At 41.3% G+C, this 20,808-nt stretch overlaps 1 protein-coding gene across 5 annotated transcripts; it reads left to right on the top strand.

Moving 5' to 3' along the window:
• Positions 1–7,011: 7,011 nt before the first annotated feature.
• Positions 7,012–17,370, top strand: LOC126986699 (uncharacterized). Of its 5 annotated transcripts, none has more exons than XM_050843055.1 (3): positions 7,012–7,125; positions 16,208–16,455; positions 16,732–17,370. In XM_050843055.1, the coding sequence occupies exons 1-3, from the start codon at positions 7,094–7,096 to the stop codon at positions 16,881–16,883; spliced, it is 432 nt and encodes a 143-aa protein (XP_050699012.1). In that variant the 5' UTR covers positions 7,012–7,093; the 3' UTR covers positions 16,884–17,370. The 5 variants fall into 5 exon arrangements, 1 of the variants encoding a protein (XP_050699012.1); XR_007739899.1 differs by lacking the exon at positions 7,012–7,125 and adding an exon at positions 9,383–10,739; XR_007739900.1 differs by lacking the exon at positions 7,012–7,125 and adding an exon at positions 14,145–14,920.
• The last annotated feature ends 3,438 nt before the right edge of the window (positions 17,371–20,808 follow it).

The following is a 20,808-nucleotide window of genomic DNA, read 5'->3' as shown; positions in this document are numbered from 1 at the left end:
GTAGTCTCAAGGAGCCTTGGGTAGTCTAGTGGTTTCTTCCCATCTGTCCACTCGCGCATTGTTAGTTAATTCGTGATTGCGTGAAGATCAGGAGCTTTTCTTATTTCCAGTGATATATTTGAATGTTCGTGTAAATAAAGAACCCTCAAGCCATCTCAAATAAACCACAAGTATGCCGATCTGCATCGATAATATACCGCGGATACAAGCACACGAAAGACAAAAAGTATATAGTCAGATCATCCTTCACCGATTTATTGCCTTTCAAATACCTGTAATTCATCTCATTGCGGGTACATGAAATGACATCTGGCTCTGCAAGTGCGTACACATAAAGCCCCAAATACACTGCCGAATTTTGGCTCACGAATGTGCGCGAATATGCAAGTCATCCTGTGTCGCTAACAAGTTCGGCATCTTTCTTGCCTGTTCTTGGCCGTTCGGGAACATGTCTGCGTCCACCACGCGACTTTTGACGGTTGGTCACGACCGCCACGAAAGTTTCATGTTGCAAGAAAAATTCGCGGCCGTTCGCCGAATGTGCACGAATGCAAAATGGACGCCGAATTGTCGCCGACATGTCGCCGACATGTCGCAGACAATTCGGCGTCCGATTCGCGGTGTTCGTCGAATTGTCGCCGAATTTTGACCGTTGAAATTTAAATTTTATTGCCAAATTTGTCGCCGACATGTCGCCGAATATAAGACTATATATATATATATATATATATATATATATATATATATATATATATATATATATATATATATATATATATATATATATATATATATATATATATATATATATATATATATATATATATATATATATATATATATATATATATATATATATATATATATATATATATATATATATATATATATATATATATATATATATATATATATATATATATATATATATATATAGATATATATATATATATATATATATATATATATATATATATATATATATCAGGGGTTCCCACCCCGGGGCAAATTACCCCAAGTGGGGTAATTTATTCTTTTCTGTTGGGTAATGGGGTGACAGAGGGCGGTCAAGGAAAAAAAAAAGTAAAACCATGCCTGTCGTGATGTGTGAGGGACCGTCCGTTGACGTGTCTCGTACAAGTATTGAACAGGTCAGAGGGAGTGGGAACCCCAGACATGCTGTCTGGTACTGTTCGTCATGGCCTAATAGCAGTCAGTGGGAGAGGTGAAATTGTGTTCAACTTGGATGGACAAGGTAAATTTGGTCACTTTGTGGCTATTTTATTTTCTGAATTATTAAAAATGTGAATGCAATGTTGATTTGAGTAACATTATTGATATAAAATGCGCGGTATTACAATTGTGTATTCGCACAACAGTCTGATGTGAGGCGGCACCTGGAGGAGTCCGTCGAGCTGTCCCGACACCTGGCTGGGAAGATTGCGGCAACTGCACAACTCACCCCGAAGGAGAAGCGCCTGCAGTCTCTACGACACGATTTCTGCATGGATGCAGGACTACACGGAGTAGTGTTGAGCAAGTGTGTGTGGGACAAGCTCTATGTCATAGTCAAGCTCGCATTGCCCAGCACCAACATGTCAGTGTCCCACCCTACCAGCCACCTACAGGAGCTGTACAGCACGGCTACCATGGCTACCACCCCAGTGTGGTCCTTGCTACGCCCACCACGGAAGCCTCTTCCTCTACCGATGCCTTGCAGAGGCAAATCGCGAGCCTTCAGGAACAGCTGCAGGATGTTTCCGGCCAAAGGGAGCAGGCCCACCAACCTCAAGCATCAGCACCTCGCCCTGAGCTGAACCTCAGCCTGGGCAGCACCCTTTTTGGCGTGCTCAGTCCTCCTCGGCCGCAGGACCGCGACCAAACTCTCCACACAGCGCACCGAGGGAGACACCACTACCACCAGCCGTAGTGGTGCATGTATTGGGTAGTGTGTGGGTGTGTATAAATATATGTATTTATTATTTTTTGGAGACATTAATTTTATTTTATTTTGTATTATTTTATAAAAATAAAACTATCACATAACAATTTTTTTTTTTTTTTTTTTACGTTGTTGCCTATTGCGCCGGTAGGCATCTTCCCGGTGGGGCCTGATGGTCGGCCCAAGGCTTCTTCCAGGTGGGGCCTGATGGTCGGCCCAGCCCGTTCTGGCGCAGGCGAGTGTTTATAGTGGCGCCATCTTGCATTGGCTCATGCTGCCCCCCGGAACTCGTACTTGATTCGCTTGGACGGCTTCCTCTAGAGTCCGGGTTGATGGGTGGTCTTCAGGACAGCATGTGGGTAGTTTTAAGCCACTCGGCGGTGACCGAAAAATCCGAGTGGTAGCGTGAGGATTCGAACCCGCGTCGTCCATCACGCGGCGAATGTGGGTCCAGTACGCTATCACTTCGGCCACCGCCTACCCTAAATTATTCAATGTGTTTTCTATTTGACACCCATGCCTATTCTAGAGACTTTGAAGGAAATATAAAAAAATAATAGCTTGAAAAGAAAATGAAATATATATATATATATATATATATATATATATATATATATATATATATATATATATATATATATATATATATATATATAATAAACAAGAAAATGAAAAACAAGAAGAATCATGAATATATAAAATAGGTATGTAACTAACATTTTCATTTATTTCATAATTTCTTTATTATTTATTTATTTATATATTTTAATATTATTCTGTCATTATTTAACCTATGTTTTATTATTATTTTTTCAGTTACTGGTTTGTTTATCAATATTACGTAAACATTCATTCATTCTAAAATATTTGTAGGAGGGAAAAACAAAAACAAGTCACATTTGTACATTTTATTACACATACTATCATATATATTACCACACATATGATCACCGATATTTACTCGCCCATATTTCTGTCCAGCCAGGCCACTGCTCCCCGGGTGTTGTAGTAGTCCATGAGGTAGGCGTGGACATTCTTGGGGTCTACCATAGCTCTTGGGTTCCGCTGGGGGTCGAGTGGGACGAGATGATCGTCCTCTCGCCATTCCCCTGGAACAATTTGCTGTGTGTGGATCCTCCCGGTCCGCCTGCCGCATGAACTGGACAGGGTTCCGGTCACGCAGCATGTTATGGAGTATGCAACAGGCCAGCGTTACCTTCTCCGCTCCTCTAGGATGCATTTCAAGTCCCCTGAGAAGACACCGGAACCTAAAATAAAAAAAGAAGACAAGAGCATGTATTTAGTATAAAGTATAGAATGGTAATTTTACACACAACAATAAACACATAAGCTAGGGACGGAGCGAGGGAGTAGTGGGGGGAGAGTGATATGTCACAAGGTGACTGGCCTCACACCTGGCGCTGATGAAGGCTTTAACCACGAGGGCACTCATCAAAGGATTCAGTTTGAACAATCCTTCAGATAAATTAAAGTTGTCATATTTCTGTATACAAACTGACTCTTGTATTTTTTCTCCTCCTAAAATTGTTACACTTTTTTTTATCATTTCACAGGAATCCCAATCGAATACACATAACCCATCATGAATTGAAATTTTACAAATATTTACTTACCTATTTGCGAGGATGCCAAAAGCGTTCTCCACCACTCGTCTTGCTCTGGACAGCCGGTAGTTGAAGACCCTCTGCTGTCGAGTCAGTCCTCGGGAGGGGAAGGGCTTCACCATCCACTCCTTGAGGGCGAAGGCGTCGTCACCAACGAGGAAGTATGGTATAAGCGTGTCTTCTCTGGGGAGTCGCTCTCGAGGGGGCAGGTCGATATCATTCCTGACGATGGCTTGGTACAGGTTGGAGTATAAGAACACTTGGGCATCACACGTTGCACCATTGGCACCAACGGAAGCGTAGATGAATTTGTAATTGTAGTCGACCACACCGAGTAGGACCAGGGAAAAAAAAACTTATAACTGAAGTACAAGGATCCGGTGTTAGGTGGTTTAGTGAGCCGGACGTGTTTCCCGTCGATGGCTCCGACAGCGTGCTCGAAGTCCCACTTCTCCGAGAAGCCACTTGCTATGCCCTTCCAACCCCCTGGTGTCGTGGGGCTTGCGATGACCTCGTCCATGTACTCGGTGATTAGCGCCTCACATGTCTCGTAAATGATCTTGCCAATGGTGGAACGATGAACCCGGAACAACAATGACAGACTGGCGTAGCTGTCGCCTGACGCTAGGAACCGCAAGGTAATGGCAAGCTTCAAACCAGGCTCAAGGGGTTCACGAAAATTGGTAGTTATGTGGTATGTGGGGTCGCACTCTCTCCAGGATTTCGTCAAACATTGTTTCCTCCATCCTCAACGTGTTCTTGTATTGTGCTTGATGTGTGCGTGCCAGGGTTGGAATCAGGTTCTGCCAGGCCCCTTGCTGCAGCCTTTCCTGGAGCCACTCAGCAACCCATATCCTTCTCGGTCTGTATTTTCTTCGTCGTCCTCTTGTCACAACTGCATCCCTGGCTTGTCGTCGATTTTTTTCTTGCTCCAGTAGCAAAGCACATGTGAGTGCAATTTGCGTGACCAAGTTATGCAACAGAACCAGCATTAAATAGTCGTCCATGGTGAGAGGCAATGGGGGAAGTCCTGGGTGTGGCGAGAGACGAGGTGGGCTCTTCAGCTGCCGGTGAAGAAGTGTGTTGCACCCCAGATTCCCGTTCTTTTATATGCCAGCTGGGCATCAGATGATCAGCTGTCAGAAATCTGGGTACTGTCGGGGAATTGTCCCCGACATGTCACCGACACGTCGGCGACATACGAAGACAATTCGGAGACTTGTCGCCAGTTATTCCGCGACAAAAAAAACGTTAAAATTTCAGATTTTGAGCTCGGCGACATGGACGCCGAATAGTCGGCGACATGTCTCCGAACTGTCCCCGAACTGTCTTGAGCATTCGCCGACATGTCGCCGAATGGTCACGAACTGTAAGAATCTTGGTCATGCCGGCGAACCGGTCGCCGAATTTTTTCACGAATTGATTCGGCGTCAAGTTCGTGGCCAAAATTCGGCAGTGTATTTGGGGCTTAAGGAATTTTGATAAACCGTTGTATGTAAATAACGGGAAGCCTAATATTCGAAATAGCCAAGCATCGCATTCAACAGTTAATATTGACATTTCATGTTATTTCGAACATTAATCGTTATTTACACGCAGTAAATTATTTAAATACCATTTTTTTGCACCTGCAAAGACATAAATCTTTTAAACGAATTATAGGCATTTGAAAATCCATGGGATCGTAGCTTGTCCCTCGTGTGCTTGTGTGGTGAATTATTACACTGGTCAACACATTTTTTGCTGACTTAAGCCCCGTTCACACTGTGCCGACTCCGGGCCGAGACAACCCAGCGACTTCTGCGTTTGACAAGTCGGCTCCCGCGCTCCAAGGATTTTTTGGCGTCTTGGTGTCGGCTACCGTGATTGCCGAATGTCTGAGACATCGTCCAATTAGTTGGCATAGCTGCCAACTAGTCTCAAGACGAGTCTCAACGGTCATTTTTTGAAATGGCGCCGTGTCTACGACATGGCGCCATTTCAAAACAAAGACCTACAATGAGCGTGTTTTCTTTCCTCCAAGACAAGGAGGTGTCCGCCAAGTGGCTGCGTGCCACCAACGAAGCGTCAAACTAAGTAGCTACATGATATATGTTCAGCATTGTCAGATAAGCATAGTTAGTACAGTCAGTAGGTTTCAAATCCATTACGGGTGTATTAAATAAAGGAAGATGAGGGTTTTAAAGGAAGATGAGGGTTTATCCGGCATTATAACAGCCAATAATATAGTTTATAAAATACTTGTATTACACATGTATTATTAAGAATATGAATATTCATTGATGTGAATATATGAATATGATGCGTTATGACAAGAATGTGACTCTGTGATAAGAATGTGTATATGGCAAGACTAATTACTGAAGAATATAATTTGAATATGATGTGATTCTTTAAATATGCTATGCATATTATAATATATGATGTGGAAATAAGTATGAATAAGATGATATAATTCTTTGAATATAAACATGTAACATGGATATGCATATAGATGAAAAAGATATGAATATATGATATGAAAATGAATAAAATATAGTTATATGATATGAATGAAAAATGAATATAAATAACTACCATGTTGCTGGGATGTGATAGGCTGTTATGAATATGAATGTGGTGATTGTATTGAGGATATGATATGACACGGATACGATGAAAAACATATCTGATGTGAACATGAATTTTAAAAACATACGATATATATATATATATATATATATATATATATATATATATATATATATATATATATATATATATATATATATATATATATATATATATATATATATATATATATATATATATATATATATATATATGATACGAATATTACAACCGGTTTCAATAAACGGCAAGGCACATAGTACATTATAATGTGTGTGTGTGTGTGTGTGTGTGTGTGTGTGTGTGTGTGTGTGTCGTTACGGCCTGGCTTTTCCCGCCCTTCATTTTCTTTTATTCTTTACCGACACGGTGGGGGTCACCCACTTGGCCTGCTGTGACGCCTTTGTTTGGGACGGTATTTTCCGGATGCGGTGGTATTTACCCACGCCGACCCAGCATCAACTGGATGTTTCCGGTTTGGGGGTCTGGAATATTCCACCCGCCGCTTCTTTGTCCTGGCCCGTAGCAACCATCCCGCGCGGCGACCTAGGCTAGGTCGTTGTTACCGCGGGGTGGTCATTCTTTTTGTATTTCCTGCCCGTCATATAATATCATGACATTATGTATATATTCTTTCATGTTTAAGTTAGGATTTATTTATTGTTCTCAAAATATGTATTGGGAGTTGTCGTGGGGGAGGATTTGTACCACACCGCCAACGACGTTTGGCAGACCACTCTCGGGGTGGCGAGGGCGGCGGACAGCCCATTTAAGCGCTGACCCGGGTCAGAAGCGTGTCTTTCCCTGTATCGTCGAGTCGAACGAGGTAGGCCCGGTCCTTCCTCCTCACCACGTCCTTTGCTTTCAGCAAGTCGTTTCACGCCGTCGGCGTGCGTGTTTTATTCACTTTCCTTTTATGGACGGAGGAAGGGCCGTTACTGTTGTAAGGTAAGGTTTGGTGTGTGTGTTTCCGTGTGCTATTTTAGTGTTTTCGTGTTTATCACGCTTTTGCCCTTGTGTTTTATGCTGCCCCTCGTCCATGTGTTTTCAGTGTTTTGTGCTTTCACTGTTATTTGATTCATGTTTTTAAAGGAGTGTTGAGCTAAGGCAATCTTGGGTTTATTTTTCTTCTTGTAATTAATATAAATATTATCTTTTGTAAATATATATTATCTTTAGTTCATTTTGCGTTTCCGTTTAACCATTTCCTTTGTTTTAAATTATTAATTTTTCCTTTTATTTTGTTCGGTTCAGGGGGGAAGAACCTGGCGTTTTGAGGCTTTACCTACCCAGTTTTTGTTTTGTCTTTGTTTTTTTATACTTTTCCCAAGACCCCTTGACCACACCAGTGTTACGACACTGGTGACGTAACAGTGTGTGTGTGTGTGTGTGTGTATTACACTATTATATATATATATATATATATATATATATATATATATATATATATATATATATATATATATATATATATATATTCCTCGGCCCATCAAGAAGCTCATGTCTTGACATTATGTTCTTTGACATGTAAGACTTCGCTGATAAGTTTCAATTATGTATTTGTATCATCATTACTATTTTGCATACTAATGAATAGAGTATTTGTTCAGCACATTCATAGACAATAATAGTTAAATAACAGATTGTTTCCAGTCAGTTACCTTTTCATTATGTATGTTAAAACAAGTAAAAATGCTAATAGACAAACAAACAACAGAAGGAAAACTGTGAGGTAGAGGCCTGACAGCAGCCCAGGCTGACCTGACCGCGACCTACCCGCCTGACGTCGTCAGGGGAGTGAAGACTGAAGAGGCCTCCCCCTGCTAGATGGCCGTGAGTCAACCCACGCGCATCTTGGGTGACGTCACTTGGATCTGGAAGAGGAGCCTCCTCTCGGAGGGTATAACAGGAATAAAAAAGCTGAAGCAGCAGGCAACCCCATCAATTCCTCTCTCCCGCTCCCTCCGGAAAATTCTCTCTCTCTCTCTCTCTCTCTCTCTCTCTCTCTCTCTCTCTCTCTCTCTCTCTCTCTCTCTCTCTCTCTCTCTCAGAAATAGTTGCATGGCAGGTATGCAGCTCTTGGAGGTCAACAACCTTCTTTCTAATACGCAGCACGGTTTCCGTCCAAGACTGTCAACAGAGACTGCCCTCACAGTTACCACTGACAATATATATATATATATATATATATATATATATATATATATATATATATATATATATATATATATATATATATATATATATATAGATAGATAGATAGATATATGGTAACATGGACTCAAAGAACATTTCTATTTTAACTATGTGACGTATCAAAAGCTTTTGATAGTGTTAACCATGAGAATCTTTAGCGTAAATGTGCTGAACTCACTGTTGATTGTTTTTGGTTATCAAGTTACACTAGAAATTAAAACTCAATCTGTCCACATTAATGAAATAATATATGAGGAAGTGAAAGTCAGTTATGGGTTTCCGCGGGCCTCAATTCTTGGTCCTATTTTATTCTCTATATACGTAAATGACCTTGCTGAGAAAATAGACGCATGTTCTTTGATACAATACGCGGATGACACCCACTTGCTCATATCGGGAGGTTACCTGCTGGCGATTACGGGTCCAACACGTGATCAGGCCGTGGTGAGTTACACACACACACACACACACACAAACGCAAGCACGCACGCACGCATGCATCCTCCCCACACCCACCCACCCACCCACACACACACACATTTCGCGCACGCGAGAGAGAGAGAGAGAGAGAGAGAGAGAGAGAGAGAGAGAGAGATGGCTGTGAACGATGAATAGGTAAAAAACTGAAAAGATTAGAAAAACAGAGTCCAGCTCAGGTGCTGAAGGGACAACGCCCTCGACTGTACCCTCCTGTCATGAGCAAGTGCACTTTATCCTCGATCTCTGGGTACTGCCAGGACCTGACACAACACACACCCCATCCCCCTTGCTCAAAGGGGGACAGTAAGCAATGCTAGTCAGCGGAAAGAATCCGTCCAGAGCTGGCTCGAACCGCCGCCTTATCAGACCGTGAAGTCTAGCAGCGCAGCGCTCTAACCAGTTGCGCAACGGAATGTGTGTGTGTGTGTGTGTGTGTGTGTGTGTGTGTGTGTGTGTGTGTGTGTGTGTGTGTGTGTATTACATAATAGGCGCACCTAACATCACCGTAGCCGTTCCAGGATTCAGAACGTTTCCTAACTTATTGGCGGTAATGTTATACTTGTATTTCGTAAAGAATCCTTATAACCAAGAACTAACTAAAATTATGTATATTCTTTTTTCTAACAAAACATTGAATTAACAACAACAATAATATGAAAATGCGTATATATCTTATACGGCAACTGTGGCCCGAGGCAGCAGCGCTCGCCACTTTGCAGGTATCAGATACCTTAACCTTAAATAAGCATATTTTTACTGCGCAAAGCAGGTGTAGTCACTTATTGTGACTTAGTGAGCTTTTATATTTATTTATTTGTGTATATTTCATGGAGGGAAAGCTTACATTATTAGTTTAATTTTTACTAGCGATACGAATTTGTGACTGTTTATCGCAATATAATTCCACTCTATTGAGTGAATCAAACACCATAGAAATATTATCAGTGTGTGTATGAATGAATACAAAGATATGCACATACTTTGATTAGGATGTTTCGTGGATCATTAATAAATAAAAACACAAAATCCGGATAGGGTACTCTTCAGCCCACTACCGCCTCTAGCGGCACAAAAACAGTCCCTCCGCCAAGTTTGTACCCCACATTTGGTGATGTAAGGTGCGCCTATTCTAAAGGGACTGACTTGTGCTGCAAAGCTAGAAGTAAAAATGTTAGCATCATCTTCCTTTCAATAATCTTCTCCTTCCTTCTCTGCCCCTTCCTCCTCGTCATTCTGATCCCGCTCCTGCTCCTTCTCCTCAAGTCCACGTGATGGGCTGTAAGTGACTCCATCATCATCATCATCATCATCATCATCGTTTAACGTCCACTTATTCCCTATGGTGGGGTCGGACGGGATATGAGCCTCCTCCACTGTTGCCAGTCCATAGCCATTTCTTCCGTGATGTTCAGCTTCCTCATATCTTCCTCCACGTCTTCCTTGGTCTTCTGTCCTCTACCTCAAAGTTCAGTGCTCGTCTCAGGATGTGTTCTTCTCCTCTTCTCACATATCCAAACCACCTTAATCTGGTCTTACTCAGTAACTCCTCCAGGCCCTTCAGGCCACTCCTCCTCACCACTTCTTCATTTGAAATTCCATCTTGCCATCTGATTGCCATCAAATATCTAAGCATTCTCACATCACACCGTATTAATAGTGCTTCCAGCTGTTTCGTCGTAGCCCAAGTCTCTGTCCCATACAGGAGCACCGATCTCACACAGGTAACAATTCAATATTAAACCTAAAATTAGTATTTGGAAGCTCTCCCTCCCCCATTCTTCACACAAGTACACGCTGGACGCCGCCGGGAGTGTATATAAACGCTGCCTCTCCCTGGCTGCCGCACAAGTCTACCGGAAATCCCTTGAAACACTCACAGCAACTATGTAAGTAGACAGGTTGTGTTACTGTTGGTGATGCTGTTGAGTTGCCGTAGTCATTCACGGTCTCCTCTCATTATGTTTTATTATTCATGTAGTTACAAAAAACATGCAAATAATTTGTCTTCTGTAGTTGATCGACAGAGAGAGAGAGAGAGAGAGAGAGAGAGAGAGAGAGAGAGAGAGAGAGAGAGAGAGAGAGAGAGAGAGAGAGAGAGAGAGAGAGAGAGAGATTTACATAGATGTACATAGACAATCAGACCACACAGACCCCATGGTCCAGACTAGGTGGTCTGTCCTTAAATCTAAGTGATTTAACATTAATCAGATGGCTCCAAAACGTTGCATTTCAACTCAAGTTAATATTAAGTTCAAGGAAGTGACGGTCAAGCTTGTTTTTAAAGGAGTCAATCGTGTTACACTGAACCACTGAAGGTGGGAGCTTATTCCATTCTCGCACTACAACGTTGGTGAAGAAAAATTTGGTGCAGTCTGAATTTACTTGTCTACATTTGAGTTTTATGCCATTGTTCCTCGTTCACAAAGTGTCATCGATCATAAACAATGTTGATCTGTCTACATTCGTGAAACCATTAAGTATTTTAAAACATTCGATCAGTTTTCCTCGGAGGCGACGTTTCTCAAGAGAGAACATGTTAAGGGTGGAAAGCCTTTCTTCGTAGGATTTGTTGCGTAATGAAGGGATCATTTTTGTTGCCCGACGCTGAACACTCTCTAATTTAGCAGTGTCCTTTGCATAATGGGGAGACCAAAACTGTACCGCATATTCCAAGTGGGGTCTGACTAAACTAATGTAGAGCGGAAGTATTACATTTTTATTCTTGAATAAAAAGTTTCTTTTAATGAAGCCCAACATTCTGTTCGCTTTATTTGCAGCATCGATGCATTGCTGTGAGCATTTGAGGTTTGACGCGATTTTGACCCCCAAGTCCATAACACATTGTACGCTTTTGAGTTTAACGCCGCGCATTTCGTAATCGAACTTCTTATTCCTTGTTCCATCTTGAAGGACCTGGCACTTGTCTACGTTAAAGGGCATCTCCCATCTATCCGACCAAGCTGAAATTTTGTGCAAATCCTCTTCGAGTCTTTGCCTGTCTTCGTCAGTGTGAACCGAGTTACCAATCTTTGTGTCGTCTGCAAATTTACTAATGCGATTACTGAGTCCAACATCCACATCGTTGATGTAAATAATGAAGAGCACTGGGCCAAGAACCGAGCCCTGAGGGACGCCACTAGTGACCGGCGCCCACTCCGAGTTAAATCCGTCAATCACCACTCTTTGGTGTCTGTTGCTCAACCAATTCGCGATCCATTGGTTTACTTGACCGCCAATACCTATTGGCTTTAATTTGTAAAGTAATTTATGATGTGAGACTTTATCAAACGCTTTCTGGAAATCAAGATAGACTACGTCCAGTGATTTGGTTACGTCATAAACTGAGAAGAGGTCGTTATAAAAGGTCAATAGATTTGATAGGCAGGATCTTTTGTTACGGAAGCCATGTTGTGAGTCCCCAATTAATGAGTGGCTTTCAAGGTAACTCACAATTTTGTCTCTAGTTATGCTCTCAAGTAGCTTACATACAACTGGAGTTAGACTAATGGGCCTGTAATTACCTGTTATTTTTTGTATCCTTTCTTAAAAATCGGTGTCACGTTAGCCTTTTTCCAGTCCGAAGGAACGATTCCTTGTCGCAAGGACATATTGAATACGGTTGTGAGGGAGGAGAGTATTTCGCTCTTTGTTTCTTTAAGCAGTGTAGATATACTTTGTCAGGTCCAGGACTTTTATTTGTTTTAAGTGATTGGAGGGCTTTAAGGACTTCATCGGTTGTTATTTCAAAGTTAGGCAATGCATGCTCGAGATTTACATTAGTACTGGTGTTGTTGTTGGTGGTGGGAGGACTGTTAGCATTAAACACCGAGAAAAAGTAATTGTTTAAGAGGTTTGCAACGTGTTGGCTGTCAGTCACTAGTGCACCGTCGCTGTTTGTTAAGGGTCCAATTACACTTCCGATCGTCTTTCTGTTGTTTATGTAACTGAAGAAGGATTTCGGATTATTTTTACAGTTGGCCGCAATATTCTCTTCATATTTATGCTTTGCCTGACATACTTATCTTTTTACTCGTCGCCTGGCATCATGATAAAGTCTAATGTTTTCGGGCGTGCTTTGTTCTTTCTTTAGCCGGTAAAACAATTTTCTCTCCTTGACTGAGTGTTTAATTTTGCTATTAATTAAACCACGGTGGGTTTTTATTGGTGTTACTTCGCTTCTCGCACAAAGGGCCGAATGTGTTCTGCTGAGTGAGTAAATGATTTCTAAAACTTAGCCAGGCCGTCATCTGATAGTTTTATTTCTGTTAGTATTCGTCGGATTTCTACGAAGTTAGCTCTTTTGAAATTGGGCACCTTTAATTTATTTTCAGTCACCGATGCTTGAGCTCTAATGTCGACGCTAATGTCGCAAGAACCGAGGTGTTTCAAAATGAACCCGTTCTCTTTTTCCATTTTCTTCCTTCTAAGGCAAACTGTACTAAATCGTAATCTAGGAACCTAATTATTTCTTCGCTTGCTGCACATTAACGTCAAGGTAACTCCTCTGTTCGATGTCTTGTTATCTAAGAAGATGCTTAAGGGGAAGCAAAAGCAGATAAGGAGGAGATTGAGGCAGGAAGAGAGCAAATTAAAAAGATAATGTGGCACATATATACCGAGGCAGACAAGGACGGAAGGAAGGAACGAGGGAAAGTTAAGACTGTCTTGCCATATCTGCAGCCCAACTCATGGGCTGCCACCCGACAAAGGTCCATGGTCCCACGGAGGGACAAATGTAGAGATGGATGGATGATCGAATGGATGAGGAGGTAGGAAGATGAAGGAGGAGGGAGGTCTGGCAATCCCCCGGCCGGGCGTCGGTGTGCCATACCGCGCACACTTATCATATGCCTCTCAAAGTGTGTATAAATAATAAACTGTATATCTCATCATTTTATAAAGAAATCGGCTTCCTCTACTCGCAGTGTTATATTTCAAGTTAAAAAACGCGATTTATAAGCATTTATACGTAAATATGACAATATTGTTAGCGTTTACTACACCTTCCAGGCAGTAGTTTCAACATATTTAGCGTCACACAGAGCACGTTATAGCTTTGAAAATCCGCGCGCTAACCCAGTGACGTCATCGATTAGTTGGTAGTTTTACCGCGCGAGCTTTGTGTATCGCAATTTTCTCAAAACTACGCACTAAGGGCCCAAAACTATGCACAAAGCCTTTATGAATCTAGCCCCAGTTGCGGCACGGAGTGTGTGTGTGTGTGTGTGTGTGTGTGTGTGTGTGTGTGTGTGTGTGTGTGTGACATAATTCAAAAGTGACAGACTTGTGCTGCAAAGCTAGATATAAATATTTGTTTTGCATTATCTTCCTTTCAATAGTTTCCTTTACCTTTTCTGCCCCTTCCTCCTCGTCATTCTTATCCCGCTCCTGCTCCTCAAGGCCACGTGATGGGCAATAAGTGATTCAGCGCAGGTAACAATTCAATATTAAGCCTCAACTCAGTATCTGGAAACTCTCCCTCCCCCATTCCTCACACCTAAGTTTATATACACCAGGTCAAGTCATACGCAGGTTTGTGGGAGGAGACACGGCCGAGGCGTGGTTTATGCGTGACACAGCTTGGAGCCAAACTAGAGAATGTAGAAACAAGGATTTAGAGAAAACGAGGAAAGGCGTACTAATTTAAATCAATCACTTCAACATGCCCTCCTTCACACCCCACACCGCCGTTTGTAGTCATTGGAATTACAGTCACGCAATAGCACAATAAAAAGACATTTTTTCGTCAGTGGCTTGCCTGAACGCGCTGTGAAAGAAGGCGAGAATGCACATCCAGAGTGCACATACGGCCCCAACTTTAGTCACCCTTGAACTGGCGGGTATTTTGGGGGGAGGCTCCAAGTGACGTCATCCCGCTGCTCCGCCCCAAAACCGCCTCCTGCGCGTACCGGTCGCAGTTCTGAAGCAGAGTGACTTGACTTGGTATATATAGACTTAGCCTCACACAAGCACACGCTGGACGTCGCCTGGAGTGTATATAAAGGCTCGCCTCTCTGGCTGCCACACAAGTCTTCCGGAAATCCCTTGAAACACTCACAGCAACTATGTAAGTAGGCAGGTTGTGTTACTGTTGGTGATGCTGTTGAGTTGCCGTAGTCGTTCACGGTCTCCTCTCATTATGTTTTATTATTCATGTAGTTACGAAAACCATGCAAATAGTTCTGTAGTTAATATCGATTTAGTCTCCATGATTTCTTCTGTCTTAACTTGCTTCCTCCGATAACTTTTATCAACAAATAGATGTGACAAGCTGAGGTGTGAAAAGTGACCTGTTGGCTGTCTGCACAAGATAAACCAAAGCCGATTAACTTCATCATCTTGGTGGAGAGCAAAAGGGTAGACTCGAAATGTGAACCACTGAGTAGGGAATCGAACCCGGACCTTCAGAATGAGAGCAGGGCAGCATACACTCTAGCACTCATCGGCGTAGGCTACATTTCGAGTGTTCCTGTTATTACCAGGTAGGCTATTTATTGGGAGTTACGCCGTATCTTCTTACACATATTCCGGTAAGAGCAGTGATATCAACAATCACATACCTTGATCCGATTCGGTTCCTGTTCACGCCGGATTTAGTTTAGTCTAAAGGCGGTGTCACACTGAGTGTTTTTCCTCCAACCGTGTTGGCGGTACAGGCAACCGGCAACTCCAACTTTAAGGGCTGCTGCAGCTTGTGCTGCTGTTACTTATGTTATGGACTTGTTGCCACAGTTAAATGGAAGGAAAAGGCGGTTGTGTGTACGACCAGAGCTTCAAAGAGGGAGGACAGAAGTGTTTACCCATTCCTCGTCAGAGTGCTGTGAACAATTTTCATCGAATGGAGACAGAAGAGTTTTTATTAACTATTGGAAACGGTAGCCCCACTCATACCCAAGCAAGACACCACAATGAGGGAAGAGCAGCAATAATCATGAACCATTCACACATTAAATTCTTTTAGGCGAAGTTTTCATGTGTGTGGTCCCACAACACGGCGTGTTCTCTTATCTTGTAGACAAAGCAGCTCTGCTAAACCACTTGACGATTCTCTTGGTAGGCGACCTCCCACTACTCGTCTTCTACGCCCAGACACAACTGACGTCTTTTTGTTTACATACAGCCGGGCGGTTGCTCGTATCCCGAACCGTTTTCCATCCGTACGGGCAATCGACAACTCTCTCCCGGTTGGGAGAACTGGCAACCGCTGTTGCCCGTACGCAGAAAGGTTGGAGAGAAACGGACAGTGTGACATCGCCTTAATAAATAATCTGATATTTTCTATATTTTGATCCCACATCCGTGACAGAGATGAGCAACGTTTGTGTCAATGACAACAACATCTCTCCTTCCACAGGGCTCGTCTTCTGCTCCCGGTCATGACTGTGGCCCTGGCCATGGTGGCAGGCGCCATGGGCCAGCAGGTGGGCTGCCCTTCAGGATATTACGAAGCTCAGATTCCGACCTTCAGCCTTATCAATGCAAGAAAGTCTGTGCTTGATGGATTACTTCACGACCGTGCTTTTGTGGACTTGGTGTACAATTGCTTCCTTGGAAGGAATTGTGACCAATGCTCCCAGAATGACGCGGTTAAACAGACCTTAAGTAAGTCTTGCATCTCCTCGTGCATCAACACCACTTTATACTTTACCTTTCACTTCAATGAACACACTCGACAATGTTACAAAACTTAAGGATCTTAGTTCAGATTGTATATGTGACTTGCCTCTGTTACAATCCACACTTAGTTATATAATAATCGAGTATTCAAGGGTAACTGTGCATCTAACTCATAACTTCGTCCTGTACAATACACTCAATAGTATCATGATCGAGATGTTGATTGTGCATCTGACTCATCATTCCGTCTTCCTGTCACAGCGCTGCTGCCGTGGCTGTTCCGAGATTGCACCCAGAACCCTGCCGTCTGCGACAAGAATCAGAGATCCAGAGCAGTATACATTGCCACACAAATCAAAAAGAAGTACTTCTCTCGGTACCAGGAAATCTTCAACCTCATCACCTCTTCTTAATAGGCACTTCACTACACAACCCGTGGCTGAGTTGTAGCGTGCTGGGCCCACATTCAACGCGTGATGGACGACACGAGTTCGAATCCCCACGCTACCACCTCGGATTTTTCAATCACCCCCGAGTTGCTTAAAACTACCCACATGCTGTCCTGAAGACCACCCATCAACCCGGACTCTAGAGGAAACCGTCCAAGTTAATCAAGAACGAGTTATGGGGGGCAGCATTAGCAAAGACAAGCTGGCGCCACTATAAACACTTGCCTGCGCCGTGACGCCTGGAGCCGACTAACATCCAAGCCCCTCTAACAAGCCTACTGGCGCAATAGGCGTAGACGTAAAAAAAAATAAAAAATAAACGTCCCACAACCGCTCATGTTTCCCGCTATATAACTCCCATCAGTGTTTGTGGACTGTCTACACACACGTCAACTACTCCTTGTTGAAGTGTTCATGTTTGATATTTAATTTAATAAATCAATAATGTGAAGATTCCAGTTAATATTTATTTCCCAGTGACAGTATATATATATATATATATATATATATATATATATATATATATATATATATATATATATATATATATATATATATATATATATATATATATATATATATATTTATATGTATGTATGTATATGTATGTATGTATGTATGTATGTATGTATGTATGTATGTATGTATGTATAATAATAATAATAATAATAATAATAATAATAATAATAATAATAATAATAATTATTATTATTATTATTATTATTATTATTATTATTATTATTAGTAGTAGTAGTAGTAGTAGTAGTAGTAGTAGTAAGGGAAAGTGGGGTAAGATGAACCACCCCTTGCGATCACGTGATCACAGATCGCATCAAGCGCTAATGCTGCACAACCAAAGCCAGTGGTCACCACGTGTCTCTGGTAGCAGCGAGACGTTCCTGTGGAGAGTCTGTCATTTTTTACAGCAAAAAAACTGTTTCTTCCATCGAAAAGTAAAATATTGGAAGCTGAGAATATCGTCAATTAGTCTGGTATTATTAGTCTTACTTTTGTTGCAAAATGCTGATGATTAGTTTAATATTTGATAATTCTTCTGTCCATGTTTTCGATGGTAATGAATTGCATTAACATGTTTACAAACGATTCATTCAAAATGGCCGCGGAGTTGTAGGATAAACCTTTAAGTTTGGGGTAAGATGAAGATGTAGTTCATCTTACCCCATCATGTGTGAATGATTATTTTTTAAACCTCAATGTAATCTATTTGATATCAGATGCCGCGAAAGTACATCAGAAAAACGGGCCGGGCCTGTACCCCTCGATGTGATGAAAAGGGCCCTCGCTGCATCCGACGATGGAAAAAAGAAGAAAGAAAGAAAGAAGGAAAAGAAAAGGGCCACAAGAATACTGACGGATACGGCAGCCCGGGATGAAGGAGCAGCAGAGGGAGAGGAAAGATAGGCACAGGCCTTCATAATCGACCACTATGATGAAGCATCATTCGATAAAAAAGGTATGTTGGTGACACTACCAGCTCCGAAAAGCTTGTTTGGTAGTCTGCGAAAGTCGAACCAGTTTGTTCCCATGTGACTTGGCAAGATTCTGTCTCTCGTAGGCCTGTTGATGGACATAAGTGCATTTTGCTAAATTTTCAAAAGGATTTTTTATTCTTTTAAAAGGATGTATATCTTATATGTACTATTGATGCAAAAAAATGTGTAATATCCTCTGTTTTGCAGTAAAATCACTAAACATTTTGTAAAATTTTCAAAAGGATTTTATTTATTTATTTCATATTTACTTATAAAAGGATGTACATGTATTATTGATAGATAAACATTTGTAATATCCGTTGTTTTGCTGTAGATATCCTCTTGTCCATTTGACTCACGGTGTGGTTCAACTTACCCCACGGTAGGGTTCACCCTACCCCCCTGAGTGGGGGTAGGGGGAACCATTCGATACTTTTTTTAAAGGCTTTACAAAGGTGAAAGCCTTATCAGGAGAATATCAATTTTGCTCACGGTTAAAGGTAAATGACAGCTGCTCCAATGAACACTGCCAGAGACAGGCTCACGTTACCAGGGAAGACTCCAGCTCGAAAAACCTAAAAAGTGATTCATCTTACCCCACTTTCCCCTTTAATTATTATTATTATTATTATTATTATTATTATTATTATTATTATTATTATTATTATTATTATTATTATTATTATTATTATTATTATTATTATTATTATTATTATTACCTATTATTATTATTATTATTATTATTATTATTAATATTATCTATTCTAATTATTATTATTATTATTATTATTATTTCACATTATTATTATTATTATTATTATTATCTCTCTCTCTCTATCTCTATTATTATCTCTAGATATAGATATTAATATATATTATATATATATATATATATATATATATATATATATATATATATATTATTATTATTATTATTATTACATAGATAGATGTTATTATTTTTATTAGATATTATATAGAGATAGAGAGATAGAGAGAGAGATAGATATATAGAGATATAGATATAGTTTTATATATATATATATATATATATATATATATATATATATATATATATAGATAGATAGATAAATAGATAGATAGATAGATAGATAGATAGATAGATAGATAGATAGATAGATGGATAGATATCTATTTCTTTTTCTTTCTTTTATTGTGTGTGTGTGTGTGTGTGTGTGTGTGTGTGTGTGTGTGTGTGTGTGTGTGTGTGTGTGTGTGTGTGTGTGTGTGTGTGTGTGTGTGTCGTGAGAAAACAGCTCCCTGAAGAGCTGAGCATCTCATTAGCCCAGCCCTGGGTAATCCCTAGGCCAATAAGGGATTAACCCCCTCGCTCTCTACTCTCCTTCCCATGCGCGCAACATACACTTCCCTTCCCTTTCCCTTGGCTGTGACCCGTAGTTTTAAGCGTCCCCGATGGGTTGGGGTTGATTAACACTACCTGGAGAGAGAGCAGATGGGGTCGAAAAAGTGTTGACATCGCGGGGTGCGAGGCAGGACATCTTTAGGTTCCCCTTCATATATTTCATGAACAAATAGTGTTATATTTGTTATTATAGAAGAGAATATATTGAAAAGTATCAGAATATTTCTATGACTGATATTGTATCGCAAACTTTGCTGAATTTAATATATCTCTTTTAGTTTGTAAAGACTCTTGTGTTTCCATTTGATTGTAAACATAGTTATTCCTGAAGATTCCTTTATAATTGTCCCAAAAATGGCAAAAGACGGCAGATAGATGACTAAATACGGCATTATTATAGTAATACTTAACATATACCATAAAAAAGGGCATTTCCTGGTGACCACCTTGATTTAAGACAAAAATGCCACCAATGACACGACCTGGCAACCCCTATGTGGCTGCCCCATGGCTGGCCAGGTGTGTGTGACCAGTCATGGATACCAACCTGTCTCATAAATTAACTTACCCGCGTTACCTGTTATTTACATGTAGATCAACAACGCTACTGTTTTGTTTTATGGTATATAATGTATATGAATACAATGGTGTGTAAAAAATACATTATTTATCTCGCTTTCTGTAATTATTGGTTTGAAAGTGCTGCCAACATTATTATGACCTGCGGGCTGGTCTTGTCTGGCCCGCCGGGGACGGGGAGGGGATGGGGCGGTTTACATATACCCCCAACCCGCGTATGGGGATGGGGACGGAAAGGGAATGGGGAAGATTAATACTACGGCCGTTAGGCCTTGTTCTGTCCACACCGTGAGGGTAATTAGGAACCGTTGAGCCTGTGGTGGGAGGGAGCCCATCACCCCGGGACACAGGCCAGTGTGACATCCGGGTTACCACAGTTTACCTTCCCCAGGTTTCCCCAGGTACCCATTTATCGACCAGGTCAGGTCAGGGA

The sequence above is a fragment of the Eriocheir sinensis genome, chromosome 62 (genome assembly GCF_024679095.1).
Source record: "Eriocheir sinensis breed Jianghai 21 chromosome 62, ASM2467909v1, whole genome shotgun sequence".
NCBI lineage: Eukaryota > Metazoa > Arthropoda > Malacostraca > Decapoda > Varunidae > Eriocheir > Eriocheir sinensis.
Note: the sequence above shows the minus strand (reverse complement) of the source record. Positions and strands in the feature narration are given on the sequence as shown.

What these genes read in the sequence shown, in the direction of transcription:
- LOC126986699 (XM_050843055.1), top strand. Translation starts at nt 7,094, where the DNA reads ATGGACGGAGGAAGGGCCGTTACTGTTGTAAG. An exon ending in AGGGCCGTTACTGTTGTAAG is followed by an intron (nt 7,126 to 16,207) that starts GTAAGGTTTGGT and finishes CTCCTTCCACAG; the next exon opens with GGCTCGTCTTCTGCTCCCGG. An exon ending in CGCGGTTAAACAGACCTTAA is followed by an intron (nt 16,456 to 16,731) that starts GTAAGTCTTGCA and finishes TTCCTGTCACAG; the next exon opens with CGCTGCTGCCGTGGCTGTTC.